The sequence below is a fragment of the Diplotaxodon limnothrissa genome, linkage group LG4, assembly GCF_057381915.1.
Source record: "Diplotaxodon limnothrissa isolate DT_005_m linkage group LG4, D_limnothrissa_male_GT1.1, whole genome shotgun sequence".
Taxonomy (NCBI): Eukaryota; Metazoa; Chordata; class Actinopteri; order Cichliformes; family Cichlidae; genus Diplotaxodon; species Diplotaxodon limnothrissa.
In genome coordinates, this window is record NC_140599.1 from 10,340,059 (window position 1) to 10,361,950 (window position 21,892).

The window sequence follows — 21,892 nt, forward strand, 5'->3', positions numbered from 1 at the left end:
ATTTTGCTTCTGTGTGGAGGTTTTTAGGCAGCGTATTATATCACCAGGCTCGTTGTTGATCAGAGAGGGGAGGAGGAGCAGAGCTCGCGCCTAAACTGTCCACCAGAGGGCGCTTTAACTCTGGAACATGATAACTCTGGAACATGACGTCATGCATAAATAAGTAAACAAATGTGCTGAAAAAACAACAACACAGCAAGCGCCTCCCACCCCACCCCCCCTTTTCCATGTTTGACATTTAATTAGTTTAGATAAAATAATAAATGTGCTCAGATGTAAATATTTAATAATGACTTAATTAATACTGTAATAGGATATTGTACAAGATATGGTACTATTTGGAGCTTGTACTGAATTTTCTTATTCCTGTGAGCTATACATTAAAATGGTTAACACTGTGACACACTACATTTATCCATCAACCCACCCATCCATTTTCTTACACTCATCGAATTCAGGATGAGGCCCGGAGCTTAAATCACATCTGTTCTATAGCACATGTGACAAGCTCTAGGTAACCATTACTGCTCAGATTTACACCTACGGTCAACAAACTCAACACAGAAAGATCCCCCAGCAGGGTTAAAACCCAGGATCCTCTTGCTGTGAGCCCACAGTGCTGACCACGCTATAACCATTTTGCACACTGTATTATGTCACATTTTATGGCATTGTATATATATGTATTGCAGTAGAAATTAAAATGTAAATTATCTGCCTTTACTTTCTATTACTTTGTTTCACACTGTACACCGACCATGCAGGGGAGGCACTCCCCCTCTGGCCGCCTGTGCCTCATATATATATATATATATATATATATATATATATATATATATATATATATATATATATATATATATATATATATATATATATATATATATATATATATATATATATATATATATATATATATATATATATATATATATATATTTCAATAATTAAAGAGAAAACAAATCACTTTAGACATGAGTGAAATTTAATTCATTTATTTTTTTAAATGGATACAAAAAGCAGTTAAAAGGAGTACACTATAGCAGAGAAATGCAGTACTCCCTGACTAGTCAAAAACAATCCACTTAAAATGATCAAAAAACGCACAGTTTGTGTTTTAAAATGTGTTCACATAAAGTCACATTGTTTAACACCGAAATATGATATGTATAGTTGTTTAGTGTCCATGCTAGAAGACATTTGAGGTCTGGGGGTGCTCCGCCCCCCGGTCTGGGGTGCTGGCCGGGCCTTGGGGGCTTGGGTCCTGGCTGTTGTGTCGCCGGAGCAGTGGGCGGGTGGGTGCAGGGGGGCTCAGCCCCAGTGCAGGGGACCTCCGGTGCATCGGCCCTACTAGGGGGCTCTCTAACTGGTGGGGAGGTTGTTATATCTTTGCAGGTGGTCTCCTCACTACAGGAGCTCACTCTGCAGGTGGGGGGAGAGATATAGGAGAGGTGGAGAATGAACTCAACCTGGGTGTCTATTGTCTTGTGTAGTTTGGGAGATGATTGGATGATGGGGTGGGTGCAGTTTTCTCTGGGGTGGAGTCGGGTGGGCTGCCCCGGACTCTGTGGGGCTGGGCGGTGCTGCTGCTGCGGGCCCCGGTCCGGATGGGCCTGGGCCCCCTTGCCCTGGTGGGTTCCAGAGTGTGGGGGTGCCTACTGGGGTCAGCAGGGGAGCTGGCCCCAGGGAGGGGCCGCTTGCCCCTCCCTTTCTTCCCTCCCCATCCTCAGCTGCCAACCAACAGTATTTGGTTGTGCATATGGGGTGGGAATGCACGTCTGTGTCCGCGTGTGCCTGTTCGGCTGTGTCTATATGTCAGGTTGGGTCTTAGACTCAACCTCTCTGGGTACATCTCAGGTCCTCTAAAGTACGGAGGCCTATCTCCCCTCACCACACTCCCTGCCGGTGGCTGATGCCCTCAGACGTTGGTGTGTTGGTGGTCCTTGTCGTCTGGGGCTGTGCGCTCATGTATGTACCGGCGGGGCCGGGCGCCTGTGGCCCGGCTGGGCTCCTTCCGGGGGGTGGGATGCCCTCAGACCTCTGGGCCTGAAGCTCGGTCCTCTCTGGCACAGCTGGCTGCCGGCAGAGCCCGCGGGCACGCCACTGCAACCCCCTCTGGCCTCTGCTCCGTAGCTGCGGGGTGACCTCTCCTTTGGGGCTCTACTCAGCTCTTCCCAGGAGGGTGGCACGGTTCCCCCCCCTTTGGTGGTCCTCCTCGGGTCCTTGTACTCTGGGGCCTCTGGATATCTGGGGCCTGGATCTCCTCCATACCTACTTCATACCCTGGTGGACGGGGCTATGGCTCCCCACACTCCCTAGCAGATCATTACATGGAGAAACCTTTGGAATACAAGCATGCTGATCCACACAGGTGTGCACACAGGTGTACACACGGGTGTTCACAGACGCGGACTACACCTTTCTTGGCTGCTGCCTCAAAGCACATTGTGCGCTGTCTATCTTGCGTGCTGCACAATATCGTTTATTATTTAGTATCTACTGCTAGCTAGTTTATTGTGATGGTGCTGGTTTTTTTATTATGTTGCTCTTTGTTGTTTGCTTTCTCTTCTGTTTTTTTTTCTCCATACAGGTGATCCAGGTGTTTTGTTTGTTTTTCTTTCTCTTTTTTTTTTTCTTTCCCCCCCTTCTCACCGTCTCTTCTCCCCTTTGGTTTTCTTTCTCTCCCTCTCTTTCTTTCATTCTTTCTCCCTGTCCTATCCCCCAGTCATGTCTGTCCCGTTTGTAGCAACTGAAAATAAAATAAATTCATAATTATAATAAAGGTCAATCAAATGGACCAATATGGCAAGGCCATGATGATCCACTTGGTAAAATAAATCCGCTTGGCATCTTTCTTGGCCTCAAGACAACAATTCTGACAGCTAAAGATCCAAACGGGACACAAAAAAAAAAGAAGACATTTGAGCAGCTAAACCTATTGTTTCAGGCTCTTTGCTTTGCATTCAGTTCAGTTTGCAGTACATTCAGATTGAAATACAATAATGAATCCACTCCGTCTAAACTCGACACCTTAATGGAGCGTTCATTATTTCACTTCAAATGAAAAAAGCTGAAGAAAACAGGCTGACATAAAATGTAACTGTCCAAACAAACACTGGCCTAGATCTATAATGCACAGATAATATTGTATGGAAAAAAGCTTCAGTTCCCTTAACCTACAACATCTGTCACACTTAATATTCTCACAGCTTCAGCTTTTCACTTAAAACATAATTAAATGACCCATGGCCTAAATACCAAAAAGTAGGCTCCTTGTGTTATTGAATATAGTTTTGAAGTACAGAAGTATAATAATAAAACCTTAGGTGTGGTAAGTTGAAGGGAAGATTGCAGTTTTAATGAGGTAAGTACATTTGTACTTACATGTACCTTCCTTGTGCGGCTCAAATAAGTTGCAGTTTTTTTTATTTATTCTAGCCAGTCCAGCTTGGCTATTATAGAGACCTATAATTATGAGAATTTCAAAATTATGTTAAAATGTATGTACACAAGCCTAGTGTGGGCTCCTTTGAAATTCTTAGTAGATACTGGCACATGCACTAGTCATACATGGTACCACACACATTCTCTCTCTCTCTTCTACTGCAGCCTATCCAGTTCAACCCAGACCATCGCCCTCTGCTGGCTGTGGATGTTGGTACGTAAAGCAGCCAGCAGCTCATCAGTGCAGCTCCAGGTGTTGGGCTCCAGGGTGTAGTGAAGCATGGGCAGTGTCTCCAGCTGCAGCTCCTCGGCGTGGCACAGCTCCTCCATCACACTGTCCTCCCCACAACGTGGAAAAAACTTTCTGTTTCAAGTGATGGATAAATAATCACCGAGTATCTAAGACATGACTTTTCCAAATATATGTATTTCAAGTAGAGCTGGGCGATATGAGATTTTTTCATATCACGATATGTTTTTTTCATTTCAGGCGATAACGATATCTATCACGATATAAGCCAAATAACTATATTTGTAAGATTTAAATGTGCCGTTGCTCACAAGTAAAATGTGAAATAATCAGCAGCTTGTTTTTAAATATTTATTTCCCATAATAAGTTCAACAGGGTAGATGTACTTAAGGAACATGAGACTTTTTCAGATAAATAAAGGCAAATATTGCAAACTACACAAAAGGCAGCCGCTAAAGCGTTTAAGTTTCAAAATAGAACAAATGAAACAGACTAAATTGTCAATTCCACTTAGAAACAAAATATTAATTCTAAAAATAAATCTTAGTTTGTTTTACAGAAGAACAGACAAAACTGACTAACTTTTGTCAATATCAAATAAACTGAGAACTAAAAGGAAATTCTCAATCTCTCCTTGTTGTATAGCTTAGCTTTTCAAACAGTTTTAACAGTTACTTTAGTCTGACAAAAGCCGAATGACGAATTAGCGCTTCCAGTCAGAGACTGAGGCTACGTCCACACGTACACGGGTATTTCTGAAAACTGAGATTTTCCGTTTTCGTTTTAAAAAATAATCCCGTCCACACATAAAGGCAGAAATGAAGGAAAACGCTGCTATGAACATGCCAAAGCAGCAGGTGGCGCTAGATTCCTAACCGTGCAGAAATGTTGGCCAATCAGAAGTCTAGAAGCCTCGGTGGGAAAAAGTAAACAAAGCTGCGGCATAGAAGCAGAACCGAGTCGTATGTGTGGAGGGACAGTAACTGTGTGTATATGTAAGCATTTAAACACTGCAGAGAGTAGAATTAACAGTAACAGTATTGTAGAAATTCATTTCACCGAAACAATAACGCGGCGCACAGTGTGACGCATGCACCAGTTTATTGTATTTCCAGACTTGCTTTCGGCACAATTTACAGTGCACGCTACTCTGTTTTTTGTCAGACTTGAAATAGCCGAAATACCTTCACACTACGGAACTTCTTTGGCTCTTCCGTTCGACTATCTCTCCGGCATTGGAACCATCGTCTGTTTTCTCTTCGGTCACGCTCGGTTGATTTTTCTAGTCGGCACACTCATTTCCTCCATTATGCACTGGCTCCATTACCTGCTGGCTGCTTCCCAAACAAACACACGTGCGGCTTGGCACTTGTGCTGTACGTAACAAGTCACGCGACGTGACGCTGCGGCTGTGATTGGTTCAGCTCTGCGCTACTGAATTTGGATCGGCTGACCTTTTTTTTTTTTTTTTTTTTTTTTTTTTTAAGAGGACAAGAGCGGCGAGGTCTATCGCGATAGCTTAATTTCTCTATCGAGTAAAAGTTATATCGCGATACATATCGTTATCGTTCTATCGCCCAGCTCTAATTTCAAGGTAAGAAATAATCACTCTAGAGAAGTTAAACGCTCCTTACTCCACAAAGTGGATTGCCATTAAATACATACAAAGCTTGGATAAAGTACAGTAGTGCTGCTATGGTGAGACCAGAACTTACTGTAGCACTGAACTGAAAACTGCCTGTGTGTGCACTTACCTCAGCTTCTTGTGTTTTTTGTTCTTGGGGCGAATATGGATGACGATGGGGTAAATCCCAAGTCTCAATAAGCCTTCAACACTGGACAAGCCCAGCTCGAGCAGGCAGTGTTTATCCTGAGACAAAGAGATGGCATCTGTTTATCTACAGCTCGTTTAAGGTCCCAACACACCATTTCCATCAGGTTGGGTCAGGACTTTGCCTGGGCCATTGCAAAACTCGCTGTGTTTGGTTTTCTACAAACGTGGTGCCTTCCATTATGACCAAACATCTCCGTATGTATGCTGTCATACAACAAGCCATCCTTGTTTAGTCTTTTTTAAATCATGCTCTCATGAACTTTAACATTTAACATGCTAACTGAGCCTAGTTTTTTAAAGGATTTCAGAGTCCTGTGGAAATTTCTCCCCGCGATTGTCGGTAATTGACTTTTATTGGTTACTTAATCGTCCTAAAAACAGCATTCTTCATTGTCCTTGAGGAAGACATTTAGTAGGATGGTTGTAAAGCAAAATGTGGTGACATTTTTGCATTTTCGTCAGGCAAAGCAAAAGCTTCTTTTTGAAAACCACACCCCCAGAAAACACCGCTGACCTTACCTGGCTGATGACATCCTGTATTGACTGCAGCCTTATGCCAAGGGCCTTCTCTGGACTGCAAGAATCCAACAAGAATATTCTCTTGTCTTGTCTCTCTGAAGCTGGAATGGGCTCTGAAAATATTTAATGTATGATCAACAAATCAGCACCAAACTTTGTGCACTGTTGGGTCACTGTGCGTGGATAGGTCTGTGTGTTGCACAGATACCTGGCTGGCAGGTGTTAAACTTTAATCCAGACTGTGCTGGTTGCAGGAGCTTCTCTATCAGACCACGGGACAGCAGAGACGGTGAGAAGATGACTGGCCGCTTGGTCTGAACCTGCACTGACTGTACTAAACTGTAAGGGATTAAGTGGTCCTCATGGCCTGACATGGCAAAAACAAGTACAAATACATCAACACAAAGTGTGCACATACACAAACAATTCATTTATGACACAAACATGCTATTTCATTGAGGGAGCGACAGGGCTTCAACTTACGTTTGCTGAGCGTGTAAAGGACCTGTTGTGTGGAACCAATCCCACGGCAGTTTGGATCCACCGCTTTGACCAATCGTACACGGCCTGATGTTTTCTTTAAGAACTACGCAAAGAAAAATAGACATCTTCCAATGAGGAAACGGGCAAAAACTGTAATATGAGGCACCACAGCCGTTGTGCATGCTGATCATGTAATTTAAATATGCATCAACTTACCATCTTCTTCTTAGAGTCCTTTTGCTCCACTGACATTTTTCGTAACCTTATGAGTAACAACTGTTGAGCCCTGAAAGAGAAGTCGATATATTCTTAGTTATTTACACTAGTCACACAGCTATTTTGTTATCAATCTAAATTTATTCGCCAGTTTTGTAAATATATCTACCTTCTCTTATATGTACTTGAACTAAATAACACTGGCCTTGTGGAACTTTCAGGACTGAATTGTGCCTTTAAAATAATAATAAAGCAAAGTCACGTCAAAGTCTGACTGACATACCGGTTGTAGTTGGGCATGGATCCTGTCTGCAAATGCTTGGCTGTGCTCGGGTCCACCAGGGAGCAGCGCCATTGGTATTTTCCATTGTACCTTGTATCTGTGACATGTATAATGTCATCACAAGAAACACCCAAAGATGGCGGGTCACCATGAGGCTCCATGCTGAGATTAACACGCACATAGAAAGAGTCGGGACCCAAAAAAGTTGGCGATGAAACCTGCGAGGACAGGTTTGAGTACCCTGAGGATGAGAAAGCATGAGAGGGGGTACCTTAGCGTCACCTTTCTGCACCACGAGGGGAGATTTCAAGAGCAGACTGACCGGCCTCATATGAATTTTTCAAACCTCTGAAGTAACAGACTCACCCTCTGGGTTGCTCTGGAATTTAAGTGTTGACGGCTCGGTCCACCACTGCAGAGAAAAGTGGGCCACCTCAGCAGTGCACTGACTCAGCAGCACACTTCCCCCACCAAACAGGACTTGCTCCAGCTAAAAACAACAGGACAAAAACTGCATGTCATTCTACAGCCTCATTTTCATAGAAGCAAAGGCACACACTTGTCCTTGTGGTACACGTATTTCCACATGCACACATTAAAAGTGCTCATATATGATTTAATCGCATATGCAGACGCCAACCTCCAGCAGCTCGCTGCCCTCCTTCAGTCCACATTGTTCAGCTGGGGAACCTGCTCTCACATGGCTGACAAATATCCCCGTTTGGCTTCCTCCAATGATGGTGATGTCATCGGCAAGACTTGGTCTCCTGTGCTTTGGAGAGGTTGGGGGACTTGGAGATGGTGAGCAGTGTAGGTTCCTGAGAGATGGCAGAAGACCGTCAGAAGCAGTAAGGATGAAATTACATAACACTAGTCTGTGACAGCATTCACTTTGCTTTGGTGCCACTTTTGTGCTCTTTACATTATGTTGTACACTATGACAGAAAATTGCACTTATATAATATTAATCACATTCAAAACTGTTTAAATTTTTATCATACAGTAATTATGTAATGAACTCCATTTTTTAATACCAAAAAGATAATAATAATAATAATAATATATAATAATAATAACAATAACAACAATAATAACAATAATAATAATAATAATAATAACAATGATAATAATAACAATAATAATAATAATAATCCACCAGGAGAAAATAAAATGAAGGACAAACCAGATACATTTTAAAGACATCTAAACATTTAAACCATGACGTTTTTTTCTTTAATTGTTTAAATTTGAAAATTTTACTTCATGTGCTGGAAAGATTTTTTCCTTTGAAGCTGTAGATTGACATCTGCTCTTCCTTTTTTTTTCTTAGCTCTGTTGGTTTGTTCTCGCCTGTTTGTTTACAATAAATAAAGTTATTTTTGAGTTGTGTAATGGTCTGTGGCCTAATACCCACAACGTACCTCTGACAAAAGAAATGTTAATGCTCTTCTATACTAATGTTAATGTTAGGACCTTTTAGGACCATCATTCTCACCTACGAAGATTAAGAGATTGCCCTGCAGAAATTAATATTACTTGTAATTAAGGAGGAAAAATGACAGTTTAACAGAGCTTTTACTGGTTTCAGTGACAGGCATCAAAGCTGTAAGTTTGTACCTGGGCACTTTGGGACTGGGCTGCTGTGCAGAGACTATGGGCAGGTTGACCAGGTCAGGGGGGAAAAAATGAGACTGCAAGGAGCTCCACGAATCTGACAAAGAAGGCTCACTCTGCTCACCTGAAAACACCAGAGAGCCTTTTAATGTACACTTACATTTTTGTTATTATTAGATTGAACATGATTAATCACCAACACATTGATTAAAAAAAAAAATGGTTGTAAATGCAAAGAGTCAAATGTACCTGGAATGTTGTCATTCTCATCACTGCCCCATGAGTCCAAGTCAAACCTTTGTGGAAGCAAAACGAGGAAAATGGTAATCAACGTGAGAATAACGGGGAAAATTGCAGGGTGAAAAATATATGAACTCACTCTGTGTTGACTCGACGGTTGATGGAGTTCATGCAAGGAGGAAAGGGGAATGTGGAAAGGCGGTTTATTTCCTTTTCATTGGTTTCTGTCTGAGGGTGAGGAGGTAAACATAAAGATGCAGATCTTTAGAATCTTATTTTTATTATTTTTATTATAAGCAGGGCTTTGATACTCACTGACAGCAAGAGGTTCTCCTCTGAGTTTGAACCAGAATCTGTGAATCAGCAGAAAAACACCGTTTACTTTAACCTAAAACACTTGTGATGAAATCCCCCACCGACCTTCCTACTTTGTGTAAATGAAAAGTACAAAAGCAAAAGGATTGCACAAAGAAACACTAGATAAGCATCATCCAGCTGCCAGTGTGGTTGACTTACCCTCTGAGTTTTCATTGGCTGGGCCACTAGAGGGCACCTGTGACACAGAAAAGATGCTCAACAGAGTATGAGCTCGCAGATAATGAGATGTAAGGTACAGGCACGAACATGCAAAGAGTTGCACAAGAATGCATTGCAACATTTCCTGCTCATAATAGGACCCCTTGCCTTGTCTAGCTGCAGTGAAATGTTTCAGTCAGAAAGATACATTCTCTGCATAGCACACAAACAGCATGAAAAAACAAGTTTTTATCCTGTGGGAATTCCTATGATATAAAATGAAGTGGTGATTACACAGCAGTTAGGTCAGTAAGGCCTGTTTCGATTCCTTCTGATCTTAATTTAATCAAACAGGGCAGTTGTGATTCTGTTGTTATTGTCATTCTCATCATAATAACTAAACTACTGGTATTAACCGCAGCACTGACCTTTCTTAGTAACAGATTGGTTCTTCTCGGCTGCGGGCTCAGATCCAGGCCGGGGGAACAGCAGGGGCCAAAGCACTGTTCCTCACTACACAGAGACAGGTGGGACTGGGGGGCAGAGATGGAGGACAACATTTGCATTAAAAAGTTTCTGTAGAAGGCAGGGGAAGGTGAGCGCTGCCCTCATGACTTAGTGTTTGAACTCACACAGTGCAGGCAGGAGCTGTTTGGCTCCATTTTCTCCTGGCTCCTCTCCCTCTCTTTGTCCAGCTCTCTCTGCTGCTGCTCCAGGTTGGCCTGCAGCTCAGCAATGCGTTTACGCAGACGGTTCTTATCCAGCAGACAGTCGGTGTACTCAAGCTGCAGGCTGTCTCGACTGCGCAGGGCCTTGAGATGAGAGGACAGAAGTGCAGAAAGTGAATAGGTTGGTGATGTGCGAGAATAAGCCAGAGCAGCTAAAGTGACTGATGAACTCTTTGTGGTTAGACAGTGTGCTCTCACTAACCTGGTCTCTCTCCTTTTCCAGCTCCATGATTTGGTTGAAATAGGACACACTCCTCTTCTGCTCTGTCTCCCAGTCCAGCTGGAGAGTCCTCACCTTCAGCTGTAGCTGTTCGCACTGAGACTCCAACTGCAAGTACAGTCCAGAAAAGAAAGTATCATGAAGGAAAAGGTCATTATAATGTTATAATGTATTATATAATATGATGGCAGACAACCTCTCACCTTGTCCCTTTGCTCTTCAGTGTTTTGGAGCTCGCTCTGTAGTTTGGTGATGATATCGCAGAACTCCTGTCTCTGCTCGGCAGCCTCCCTGCGGTCCTGCTTCAGGATATCCATCAGAGCCTGAGGTGAACCAAAACAAAATGAACACAGATAAAAAAAAAAATACAACAAAGAATGATAACAGCTTAAAAAACATGATTTCAGATGATACACAATATGCAATCAAAAACATACAACGACTCCAGTGGGTGGGATCGAGTTCTTCATCTGACTTCCTGTAGTCTCAGTTTTCTTAGGCAGGTTTTCTGGTAGAGCAGGTGTAGAACCAGTTACAGCTTTAGAGGCATCAGGGGCACCACTTGTTTTTTTCTCTGCTGCTGCCAGCCTGGACTTAAGCTCCTCTACCTGCATGTATGGAGAACAAGCAAATAATAAGCATATCAATAACCTGCTAGTGTGGGACTCTTTTATATTTTAATATCAGGAGCTAATATCAGCTGCTCCTTTATTGACAGTGGGTTACCACGACAAATGTTTTTTCCCCTGATATTGAACCAGGGATCTTTTGTTTTTCAGGCAAATATGTGAACAATAACACAAAGGTCCCACTGATAGCAGTATCTCTAAGTCTACAAATATTATCCATTAAGGGGACTTGTTACACTCGTAATCCACAACCAGTTCAAAAGGTGAGACCCAAGGAAAGTCACAAAGAAGACAAAATGAATATAATGCAAGATGATATTGGCAGTGCAAAGGTGGAGGTGTGTATATGAGGCAGGGTGATTGGCTATTTAAAAACGGGTATCAAGAACGATAATGTGGGGCATCTAGCCACGAAGGATGGAAAACAGGAAGGGAAATAGATAACGATGTGACCTAACTGAGAATTAAAAAAATTAAAAAGGGAATGATGTCACTGAAATGTTTTAACCACTTAGTTCTTAAAATAGTCGTTGCTGCTTTTAGGTCAGCATGATGTCGGTCAAAGCGGGCATCCCTAATATGGTCACACAGATCAGGCTGGGAGCACTGAAGCCCCACCCACCGCTAAACAAACTCTGTGTTTACGAGGGACAGCAAACAGAAGTAAAGTGGCTTAAATGGTGTGTGGCCTTCAAAGGAGAGAAACCTTAAATGGCTCATTTTAGACAGTAGACAGCAGCCGCTGGCAAAAAGATCCCACTTTGAGATAAGAATGACTTTCAGTAAACAGCTGGAAATGAGCTTAAAGCTTTAAGGTGGAACATTTAAATGCAAAAACCAAAGAGAATTCCACAAGTTGCTTCTTTCAGAGTTTACGTTTCTGTGAAAATCTTTCAGTAATCTGAATTCAGAGGCTGGGACTCGTGATAAGGTGTCAACTGGTCCACTATGGCTCTTCAGAAGATGACAGGAAGGGCTATAGGGTGGGTGGACCTCTCTTGGTTTTGCCATTTTGGACTTAAAATAATAAGAAAAAACCCAGGGCTAAATAATGATGATTTCAAACTATTCTAATAAAAATATAGGATTTTAAAGATCATAGATAGACTGTAGATCATACACTGACTTGCAGCTATTAATATCGCCTTATTTTTACAGCCAGCTGGCTCATTCCTCAGTGGTTCTGTCAACATGTTGTAACAAATCCTGGGGTGGCTGATAACATCTGCCCCTGCTGGCTCGAGCCGCTTCATTTATCTCTTTTGCTGCGTGCCATCCAAAGAAGTTTCGTTGCCTCAGGTGCTTTTATTTGTTCCCTTTTTTATGCCTTCAGACACCACATAACTTCCGAGAACAGCGCTTGTTTCTGTTATATGCATGGCAGCAAGAGGTATCGAAGTCGTATCAAAGCAAACAAAGCTCTTTCTGGCTGACATGGAGCACCTAAAACAGCAGCTTAAAAGTGAAATCAAACAGATGCAAAATGCAAGAGAACTAACATTAATATAAAAATATATTTTTCTTTCACCCAAACCAACTGACCTGACTCAGCAGTTCTCTCTCTCTGGTTGAGGCTTTGCCTTGATCCTCCAAGGCTCTGGAGTACTTCACAGCCTGCTCCAGGTGTCGGTCTTTCAGCTTTCCCAGCTCTCGACTGGCTAACTCCCAGTCTTGACGCAGCCTTGAGATCAAAAACCATCCAGATCAAACATTTTCACTTTTTGTTACCAACTTGTTTTTCTACAAATGTAAAGATGAATTTTCGTGGCTCAACAATTTTAGATAACTCTGGAATTGGCAGAGGTGAAGATGTTGAGATTTGAATTTGGAGTGAGCAGGATGGACAAGATTAGAAATGAACATCAGGTGGACAGACCAGATTAAGTGGTGCAAAGACAAAGTCACAGGCTGGAGGTGCCAGGCTGGAGGACAAGAGGAAGTCCACAGAGGAAGCTCATAGATGTAGTGGAGGAAGACTCGTGGAGAGATGGTGTTTCAGAGGAAGATGCCACCACAACCAACATGTTTATTTTTTTTGTTTTTCTCAGTGTTTAAAATGATTTCTGCAGAATGAGAGTAAAACAGTTTGAAGAAAGTAACATGAAATGTTCTTAAAAGTGTTTTTTTATTGTTCAAAAGTTGTTTAATGACAGAGAAACACATTCTGGAGCCAACGCTGTAGCAGCACATCAGGTTTCTTCCCACTGGGATATAAAGTAGAGGGAAAGTAGGCGGGAACAATGGTGCCCTGACCCCTGTAGCTCTGACAGCCTTTGTGGATTATTAATGTCACCTTGTAAATTCACCCCATGTGAATTTACAGGTTTCTATGACATATTTGATTCTTTGACAGAAAAGCTTTAAAGGAAGAAACTGGAAACTAGAAAAGCCCAAACCTTTCCAGCTGTAGTTTGTCATGGCGTAACTCCTGAGCTTTACGCTCAGCGCGGCTTCGCTCCTCCTCCGCCATCCGGCAGCGCTGAGACAGGCGCCGTTCGCACATGCGGCTGTTTCGAAGCTGCTCCCTCAGTTTACGCACCTCCAGCAGCAGAAACTGAGTCAAACCCTCTGGACCTTCCTCATCTGCGTAGAAAGAGAATCACACGTGGAGGTCATTATCATGGAAGGAGGGTATTGTGAATCAATGGAAATTGTAAACTGAATTGTGAGCCAGAGAAACTGGCTTTAATGTGTGGGGAGAAAGGACAAATACATGTTTATATGTTGTGGCTGTCAGTAAATGGCACGCAAGAGAACATTAATGCCAAATGTGCAAATGTGTTCACTCTTTTCTCTGCTCTTGGGCAACATAATAGCTTTGTAAAATAATCATATGCTCACTTTCAAAGAAAGCGCTTATGTTCCAGTTATTTGTTAACCATTTCTGTTCGTCAGCAATGAAAGTAAATTAGATGTGTTTGCGGTTAAGATTCACATACGGTCCCTTTTAAGTTTAAATGTCTTGGCTTTAATTTGGTTGTCAGTAAAGAAGAACTCATCGAACTCATCACTTTGGGCTAGGCTAGTTTTTGCAGTCCAGAGCTGAATTATGTGAAAATGAGTGTATTCAACCATCGATGTTATTATCCTGTCATAGCACCACTGTGAGAACCCCTATGACAGCTGGGATAGGTTCCTGGCTGCCATAGGGGTTAGATGTCAGGTACATCTGTCTGTCACAGGGCTAACAGAGAGAGATAGACAACCATTAAAGTTCAAAGTCACAGTTTAGAATCATCATTCAGCCCAATGTGCATGTTTTTGGACTGTGGGAGAAACTCAGAGTACCCATGCATCACGGGTAGAACATAAGTGGGTTAACACTTGGGACTGAATGACTGTGACGTGACAGACTAACCATTGTACTGCCTAAGTATAAACCTTAAATCCTTAAATGTAATCATCAAAATACTTTAGTAGTCTTCACAAACACTCAGTTGTTTTTAAAATTTATAGTGAATTAAGCTAAAATGCATTAAGAAAAACACACCCACAGTAATTTGAGTGTATAAGTTCATCATGAAATCTAGAATATCCCCATACATGGAACATTTTCCATGTCACGTAAATGCTTTGGGGGATTTTTCTTAAGCCTGAGTTACTTTAACTTTAAAGTTTTAATTTAAGGTTAATTGATGGTTAAGTCCCCCTACTATGCCATTCTTCTTTCTATCCACAAAAAAATCTCTGCTTGCCTAGTATGAGGGAGCATCGGTGTGTTGGCTGTTGCCCGGTCAGCTGTGTGTACTGCTCTGGATGGTAAAACTCCAGTGACTCCATGAAGGCCTGAAGACCTCGCTGGCCCTGACCGCGCAGGATGTCCAGCAAACGGCCTTTTTGTGACAAATAGGGAACAGAAAACATAAGGTGAGTAACACTGCAAGTGTGGAATAATTTACTTTCCGTTGCATGACATTATACAGTGACAATGCTGAAAGATAGGTGCAATGACAAAAGGTCAGGTTAGGGTAAAGCAGCACGTTTAACTAACAGATTAAAGAGTCTCAGCACAAGAATGCTACCTCTTTGATGTATGTGTCATTACCTCTGTAGTTACATGCTGTTGGTATTTCAAACACGACAATGATAAAAGACTGAAACAACAAAATTCTCCGGGGGTTGGACCAGGTGTTTGCCTTCAGTGTCTCTTCATTTACAACATACCTTTCATCTTTATCCTCATCCTTCTCTCTGCCTGCCTCGACTTAGCAATGAAGTTCCTGCTCTTTTCTCTCACTGGAGCATTTATTCAGTTTTCCTGTTTCTGACTGATGAACTGTTAGACAAACATTCACATCTAATGTTTATCCTCTTGAAGTTTCACCAAAGAACCCACTTCTTGTAGTCTTTTAAGACTGCAGCTCAGCGTCAAATGAGTAATCACGTGTTTGCTTAAATTTCAGTGCTCTGACACCATTGAAACGATGCTGAAGCACAGATGTCACTTTGACTCTAAAGAAAACCTGAAAATGACAATTTATGAATCATTTCCTCAAGGCGTCGCTCGCACTGAGACTTTAAATGTGTTTATTTATATTTCAGTTACAATCATTTAACGGGCCAAATGAGCAGGCCAAATTCTCTGAGCAACGGAGAAAGGCCCAGTGTTATGTTACACTCCCATGAACTGTAGTAGACCATTGCTGGTTGTGACTAAAGCTTGGATTACTGCACTTTCAGCTGTGGCAGTACAAGTCTGTACAAGCGGATTAAGAAAGAAAACTAGGAAGTGTGGGATGTGACCCATATCTTGTTATTGGGCGTCGCACTGACTGCGGAGGATGTACGCTGATGGTTTTGGTGGGTGAGTGCACTGTTGAAAGCTACAGCACTTCTGAACCCCTGTGGTATGGCATGTTCGTATCGTTCTGAAGCACCATCTTTTCCTCATGTCTCTATAAATCTGTAGGTGCTGATCACTGATTTGACTTTTCAGCCGAGCTCTTCTTCCTCTCACCAGCTTTGCTGATGCGCAGGGGGTACTGCGTGGAGTTGAGCACCTCATCTTCATCCTGCTCGTCGATGACCTTGCACTGGCGCAGGTACGGCGTGAGTTTTGCCGGGTTGAGGATCCGCGTGAGCTTGTGTCGTACTCCCTCCACGCGGTCCCACAGCTCCTCGCAGCGCTCCTCTGACCACGAGGGAGAAGCTTGTGATTCCTCCTGAGCGATGTCGTCCTCCTCCTCCATCCAGACGGTGACACCTGCGCACGACCAAAAAACGTATCAGTTCAGCAAAGAGCCTGGTCTGGAAAGATAAAACAATGTCCCTTAGTTCATGTTTTTTTCCATTTACCGAAAATATGCTTGTTGCCTCGGGCCTTGCTCATGTCCCACTTCAACTTTACGAGCCAGATTTCCAGACATGCCCTATGTCCACTCCCAGACTAAATATTTTCCCAAGCAGAATTCCTTTGTGAATTTGTTTTTGTCTGACCCCTCTTATCTGAATTCCTTTAAACATCAAAGTAGGTCAAACATTGTGTCATTTATGCGCTTTCTAAACAGTAACTATCTGTTTTTTAACAAATAATAATAACAAAAACCTTTTGAGAGCAAGTTTAATATAATTTCATGCCATAATTCGCTGTGCCTAACACTGAAAGGCTATAAATCCTGGTAGGATTACTGGATTAATCTGCTGCATAGCGAGGAAATGAAATGGGGCTCCTTTACTTAGAGGAGTCTACTCACTACAAAACAGCCTGACAGGTCTGTTGTGGAACTGAGTCTCCAAAAAAAGACTAAAGAGACAAAGAGAAACTGATTTGATGAAGTAAGTGAACAGGAACTTCAATATAACAAATCAGAAGTAGTTAAATTGTTGTAGAGCAAAGGGTCTGCTGTTGAAGTAGCAGGGAGGACTCCGAATCATGGGCTCAGAGGACAGGAATGCAAAGATAGGTGTGACTCATATTGCACATCAACAAACACTCCAGGGGACCACAGACAAAAGCTTTCTCAGCCTGATTCACTTCACGAGACAAGGGGAGAAAGTGAATAGAAACTGTCACACAGAATTCCTCCATATTAAAGAAGAGACAACATAAAGGGCGGTGATTCAGTTATCAGTGAACTATAAAGTACGAAAATATACCGTAAGGCCCCCAAAAGCTGCATGGATCGCAGACATATGTCATTTTTGTTGGGGGGCAAATATAGTGGGGTTTATATTTCCAGGAAGGCAAACAAACTGATCCATTACAAAAAAGAGATTATTTTTCCCATATTGATGCCTGAGTGATAATGGGAGTTCCTGCCACTCTGTGCAGGTGATCAAAGCAGTCTGAGGTAACAGGCAGGTTGAGGCAGGCTTGGCTGATCTGTTTTCATGGGATTACGAAGCAACTCCTTACACTCAAGGAAAACAAATACTGGATAGTCATTAGCTGTAGGAAGTAGTTCATCTGCACTGCTAACCAAAGACCTGTTTTATATTCAGAGTAAATAAAAACAGCGGCACACAGTAACACCGATAAGATAAAATTAAGTATCGTTTGGTTCAATGAGAAGATTATGCTTGAAACCTGTTTATCACAGGGTTCATCTCCATATCTTTCAGTAAATTTCACTTATTGTTTGTTTTGGAAATGCGATACACCCCCACACCTTCTGTAAAGTGCAAAAGTCTTGAGTCAACCCTGATTTTTTATATTTTGCAAGGAGTCAGACTTTCCTGTAAATATAAAAAGCAGTCTTGATCAATATTTCTTGAAGCTTTCTGAAGCTTTTTCAAAGTTTTTCTTTCTTTCTTTGGCTGCTTTTCCCACTTGTTTTCAGTCCAGTGTTTGTACCTGACAATTTTCAGGGGAATATTTTTTTTGTTTGTTAAGCTGCTTAGCACTGACCTTCGAAGCATTCAGGCTAACTCGAGGGATGAAACAGTGTTTGTTGTGTCTACAGATAAAAGAAAATTTGGCAAAGAGCCAATTTAAAGTTGTATCTTAAGGCACTTTTTACTAGAAGCATGTCCCACATCATTTGTTCCCATTTGTTTTTTGAATCTATGGAAAATGTCTAAGACAAAAAGACAACACAGTCTGACAGCCAAGTAGTAGTACTCTAAAGAGCTAAAGAGCCATTAGGAAACTTGGGATATCTCGGCAGTATGTGCTGTGTGTGGTGTGCAGTGTGTCCATAAAAAACTTCAGAAGTAGATAAAAAAAGAAAAACTGGCGGGCCTACAAAACCATTTAAAGCAGATAAACAGTACCTGGAAGTCCTGTTGTTAAAAGTCCCGACACAGGACCTGAAAGATGCAACTGGCCCTTCCGTTGCTCCATGGACTGTAACAGACCGCTGAAGCCTAACCAAAAATGATCTCAGTAGAAGGCTTACTGTAACAAAGTCATTCTTAATGAAGGGGAATAAAGGCCGAGGTAGCCAAATTACAGAAGAACTGCAATGAAAGCAGGTCTTATGAAGTGATGTATCCAAGTTAGAAATTTTTGGCTAATCGTCTGTAAGTTTGGAGAAGATCAGGAAAGAGGTACAAAAGTGAGTTTATAAATCTATCAGTAAAACACGGTGGAGACTCTGTCAGTCAGTGGTGATCCTCCCTGAATTGATAGAATTATGAATGCAGAATAGTGGAGTACTATCTGGAAGCATTTGATTAGAAACAATTTCATTTTTTGGCAACAATAAATGATGCCAAACAGACTGCCAATACAGTAAAAGTGTAAATGGATAGAAAAACACACTGTTGAGTCTGGATTAGTCTGGAGAATTATTCTTGAAGAACTTAAAGAAATGTCAAGAAATCTGACTAAAAGATTAAAGGTGGTCATAACAAATATTGACTTTCAAGTATGTTATAATTATACAGACTCCGTTTTTGCCTTATAGTGTATTTCCATTTATGTTTGCATATTTTTTAAACTGCTGTAACCATTTTCAGTTTTCCGATTAAAACATAAAGCAATAAGGAGTGACTCTGTCGGACTTTGGGGAAATCCTTAGTTTGTATTTGAAATGAGTAAAAATATACTAGAAGTGTTCATAAATCACCATGGTCTGAAATTATTTTGTTGCAAGAAACTGGCCTTAAAAAAAAAATCAAAAATAAATAAATAATGAGAATAATAAACTTGCAGAGACTGTCACTGCAGCTGTTACTACTTCAGCAGTTGTTATGCTTGTTTACAGAAATCAGACATAAAAGCGTACCACTGATAATAACCCAGTAACAGGAGCACACTCCTGCTGCCCGGTAACACCTGTTTATTCGGTTAATGATTGCTAGAAAAGTCTGGTAACCTGTTACTAGTAACACCGTTCAAGCTAATCAAGCTAAAAATTACGCTAAACAGCGACTAAAAATCTGTTACTTTAATCTTAAATGTTGACTTACCACTCATAATTTTCTCCTGTGAATCTGAGTCCCAGTAAACCGCACTGCGATCCAGTCTTTACATCCCAGTCAGGTCCACAAACACAGCCGAGGAGCGCACGATACACGCTCGCACACCTTTGCGCACTCTGCTCCAGTTCCTCCACCCTCAACCACAACATCCAATTGTCAGGCAAGAGGAAGGAGGGAAAAGTCCCACTCCTCTCCAAATCACGGCGGATTTCCTTATCGGGACTTATGATGTCAGTGTAGCAGAGGCCGGAGGCACTAGATGGCGCTTTCAACCAATGCTTGTCCACACACACACACACACACACACACACACACACACACACACACACACACACACACACACACACACACACACACACACACACAGCTGTCACGTATAAACTCCGCATTTCACACTTTCCACGGCTGTCAGATGGAAAAATTAGACAGTCTACCTTAGGTTCTCACTGCTGCGTCAAATTGTTAGTTGCCACACAATTGTCATAAAGAAAACACTAGTCATTAACCGCCAGGTGCTACAAGAGTAAAAGGAAAAAAAACCTGCTACCTTTTAAAACTACAGGGGAGACGGTTGTTATTGCAGGAAGCCCTGCCCTGGAGCTCAGCAGGTTAGTCACCAAGACAAGGGACACCTGAGAGAGCATTTTGCCCAAAATACAGTGACGCACAGTTTCATTCTCAGACTTTTTTCAAACTTTTGTTTGGGCTTGTCCTCGGTATCTTCCAAATCTCTTAGTAAATATAGTCTAATGAATCAGGGTTTCAAATAAGTGGGAACCCTGACTCATCCATACAGGAAGAAAAGAGGTAACAAGCCTGTGGAAGGTGTGGAGGTGTGGAAAATCAGTGTGTAGATAGGTGGCAATTACCAGTCATATATAAGGAAGTAGAGGAGCAGTAAAAGACTTTATGACATCTGTGTTCATTTTTCCCTTTAAACTAAATTTAAGTACATCTTTAACATGTATGACATAAACAAAACATATGGTTATAAAGCCACCCATAGACTCTTTTCTTTTTCAGGGCAGCTAACACTTAAAGTGGGCTCACTCAGGGATTGTCATGTGAAATGAGTCCTTCAGTTACAGTATAATTCAGAGAGGAAATGCAGGGGGCCGGCAGAAGAAGGTTATTTTCCGTCCCCAGTTCTGGGCTTGGGGTCTCTGTGGTCCTGCTGAGAGACAGCGTGGGTTAATGCAGACAGGGGATTGTAAATGAGATACCAAAATATGTATTCATACACCCATACATTACAGGAAGCTAGGTGGGGGAATCAGCTTCCTCCCTCTATTTTCTATCTTCTGGTGTATCTTTTCTTTGACTTTCAGTTTCACCCGTCAAAAAGTCATATCTTGCCTCTGCCTGTCTGCCTTCCTGACCCCCTCTTTTGTGCTCCCTCTTGCCCACTCTTTTATCTTCTCTATTCTTCCCTTTTCTCTTTCACTTCGCCTTCCTGTCTGTCATCAGCTTTCTTCTTCAGACAGCCCAATCCCTAACTCTCGGTTCAGGCCTTGGCCTGCGGCGTGAGGGAGGGCTGCAGTGAATGAGCATTCCTGTTGTTTCTGAGGTGACAGCAGCACAGAGGAGCCATTGATGACGGCACCGGACCCCACAGTTTGTTCATGCCGGAATGTGTGATATTGTGGAAGTTCAGTCAGACAGAAATAGTCTGCGTAGAGTTCCTACGTTCACTACACATATTTAATTTTTCTTCTCTTTGACTTTTTCTTTTATGAATAAAAAAAAAGTGCATGCTTCAACATCTGAAAAGCAAAATGCACTATCGTGACCACAAGAATGCGGTACTGATCCAACAACTTCAGCTAAAGCAATAAGAACCCAGAACAGAATGAAAACATCTCAAAAATGCTGATTTCTGTTGGGTTCATCTGTGTTGTTCTTCTCCGCTCCTGCTCAGAACACAACAGGCCTGGCTCTTCACCCGGCAGCTGACCCCACCGATGACTCAAGGCTGGCGGCTGCACAGAATCACCCCTTTGTGTCCACAAAGAATGCATCTTTTCTGGCTTTTTTAGAAAACAGAGGCAGAGAAAGCGAGCCGCGGGGGCATGAGTAACGGAGACAGATTTAAATCTGATGACATGTGATTTATGCTTCCTTTGGAGGCAGAAGATTGTGACAGAAGATCCCCTGACTGATCAGGCTGCTGATAAGGGATACTTTAAGATAAAGTTTATAAGTGAGAAATTAATATTAGGTTAATATTAAATGATGTGTAGCAACTATTCCCTACTGGTAAAGAGGAAGATAGATTTGTAAAAAAAAAGCCTGATTAGATTCCCACGACCAAGAAATACACTTGCTTTTCCTCTAATGTGGGAACTCCAGCATAGCTTAATGAGATCTTGTAAATATCCCACAGTTATATGCAATTTCCTGTTTAGCATGGAATCAACATCGATAATCACCAGAACATCAGAGTGAAGGAAGAAATTCTTAGCAAAGCAAACATCATGCCTAGAAAAACAATGTGTGGGATGACATCTGATAACCTTCTTGTTATGGTGGTATTTTTAATTGCCTTAAACTG

At 42.0% G+C, this 21,892-nt stretch overlaps 1 protein-coding gene across 1 annotated transcript; it reads right to left on the reverse strand.

The window, feature by feature from the left end:
- Positions 1 to 3,529: 3,529 nt before the first annotated feature.
- On the reverse strand, positions 3,530 to 19,445 carry LOC146633304 (caspase recruitment domain-containing protein 10). Its single transcript, XM_085352140.1, has 24 exons — positions 19,330 to 19,445; positions 15,935 to 16,180; positions 14,673 to 14,810; positions 13,374 to 13,560; positions 12,520 to 12,658; positions 10,786 to 10,956; positions 10,552 to 10,671; positions 10,331 to 10,456; positions 10,033 to 10,212; positions 9,829 to 9,933; positions 9,401 to 9,437; positions 9,200 to 9,237; positions 9,024 to 9,112; positions 8,894 to 8,940; positions 8,648 to 8,768; positions 7,671 to 7,848; positions 7,397 to 7,520; positions 7,031 to 7,271; positions 6,748 to 6,817; positions 6,532 to 6,634; positions 6,257 to 6,415; positions 6,049 to 6,161; positions 5,450 to 5,565; positions 3,530 to 3,808 (listed from the first exon to the last, which is right to left on the reverse strand). Exons 1-24 carry the CDS (start codon positions 19,334 to 19,336, stop codon positions 3,601 to 3,603), a joined length of 3,063 nt encoding a protein of 1,020 aa, XP_085208266.1. The 5' UTR covers positions 19,337 to 19,445; the 3' UTR covers positions 3,530 to 3,600.
- Positions 19,446 to 21,892: the final 2,447 nt, after the last annotated feature.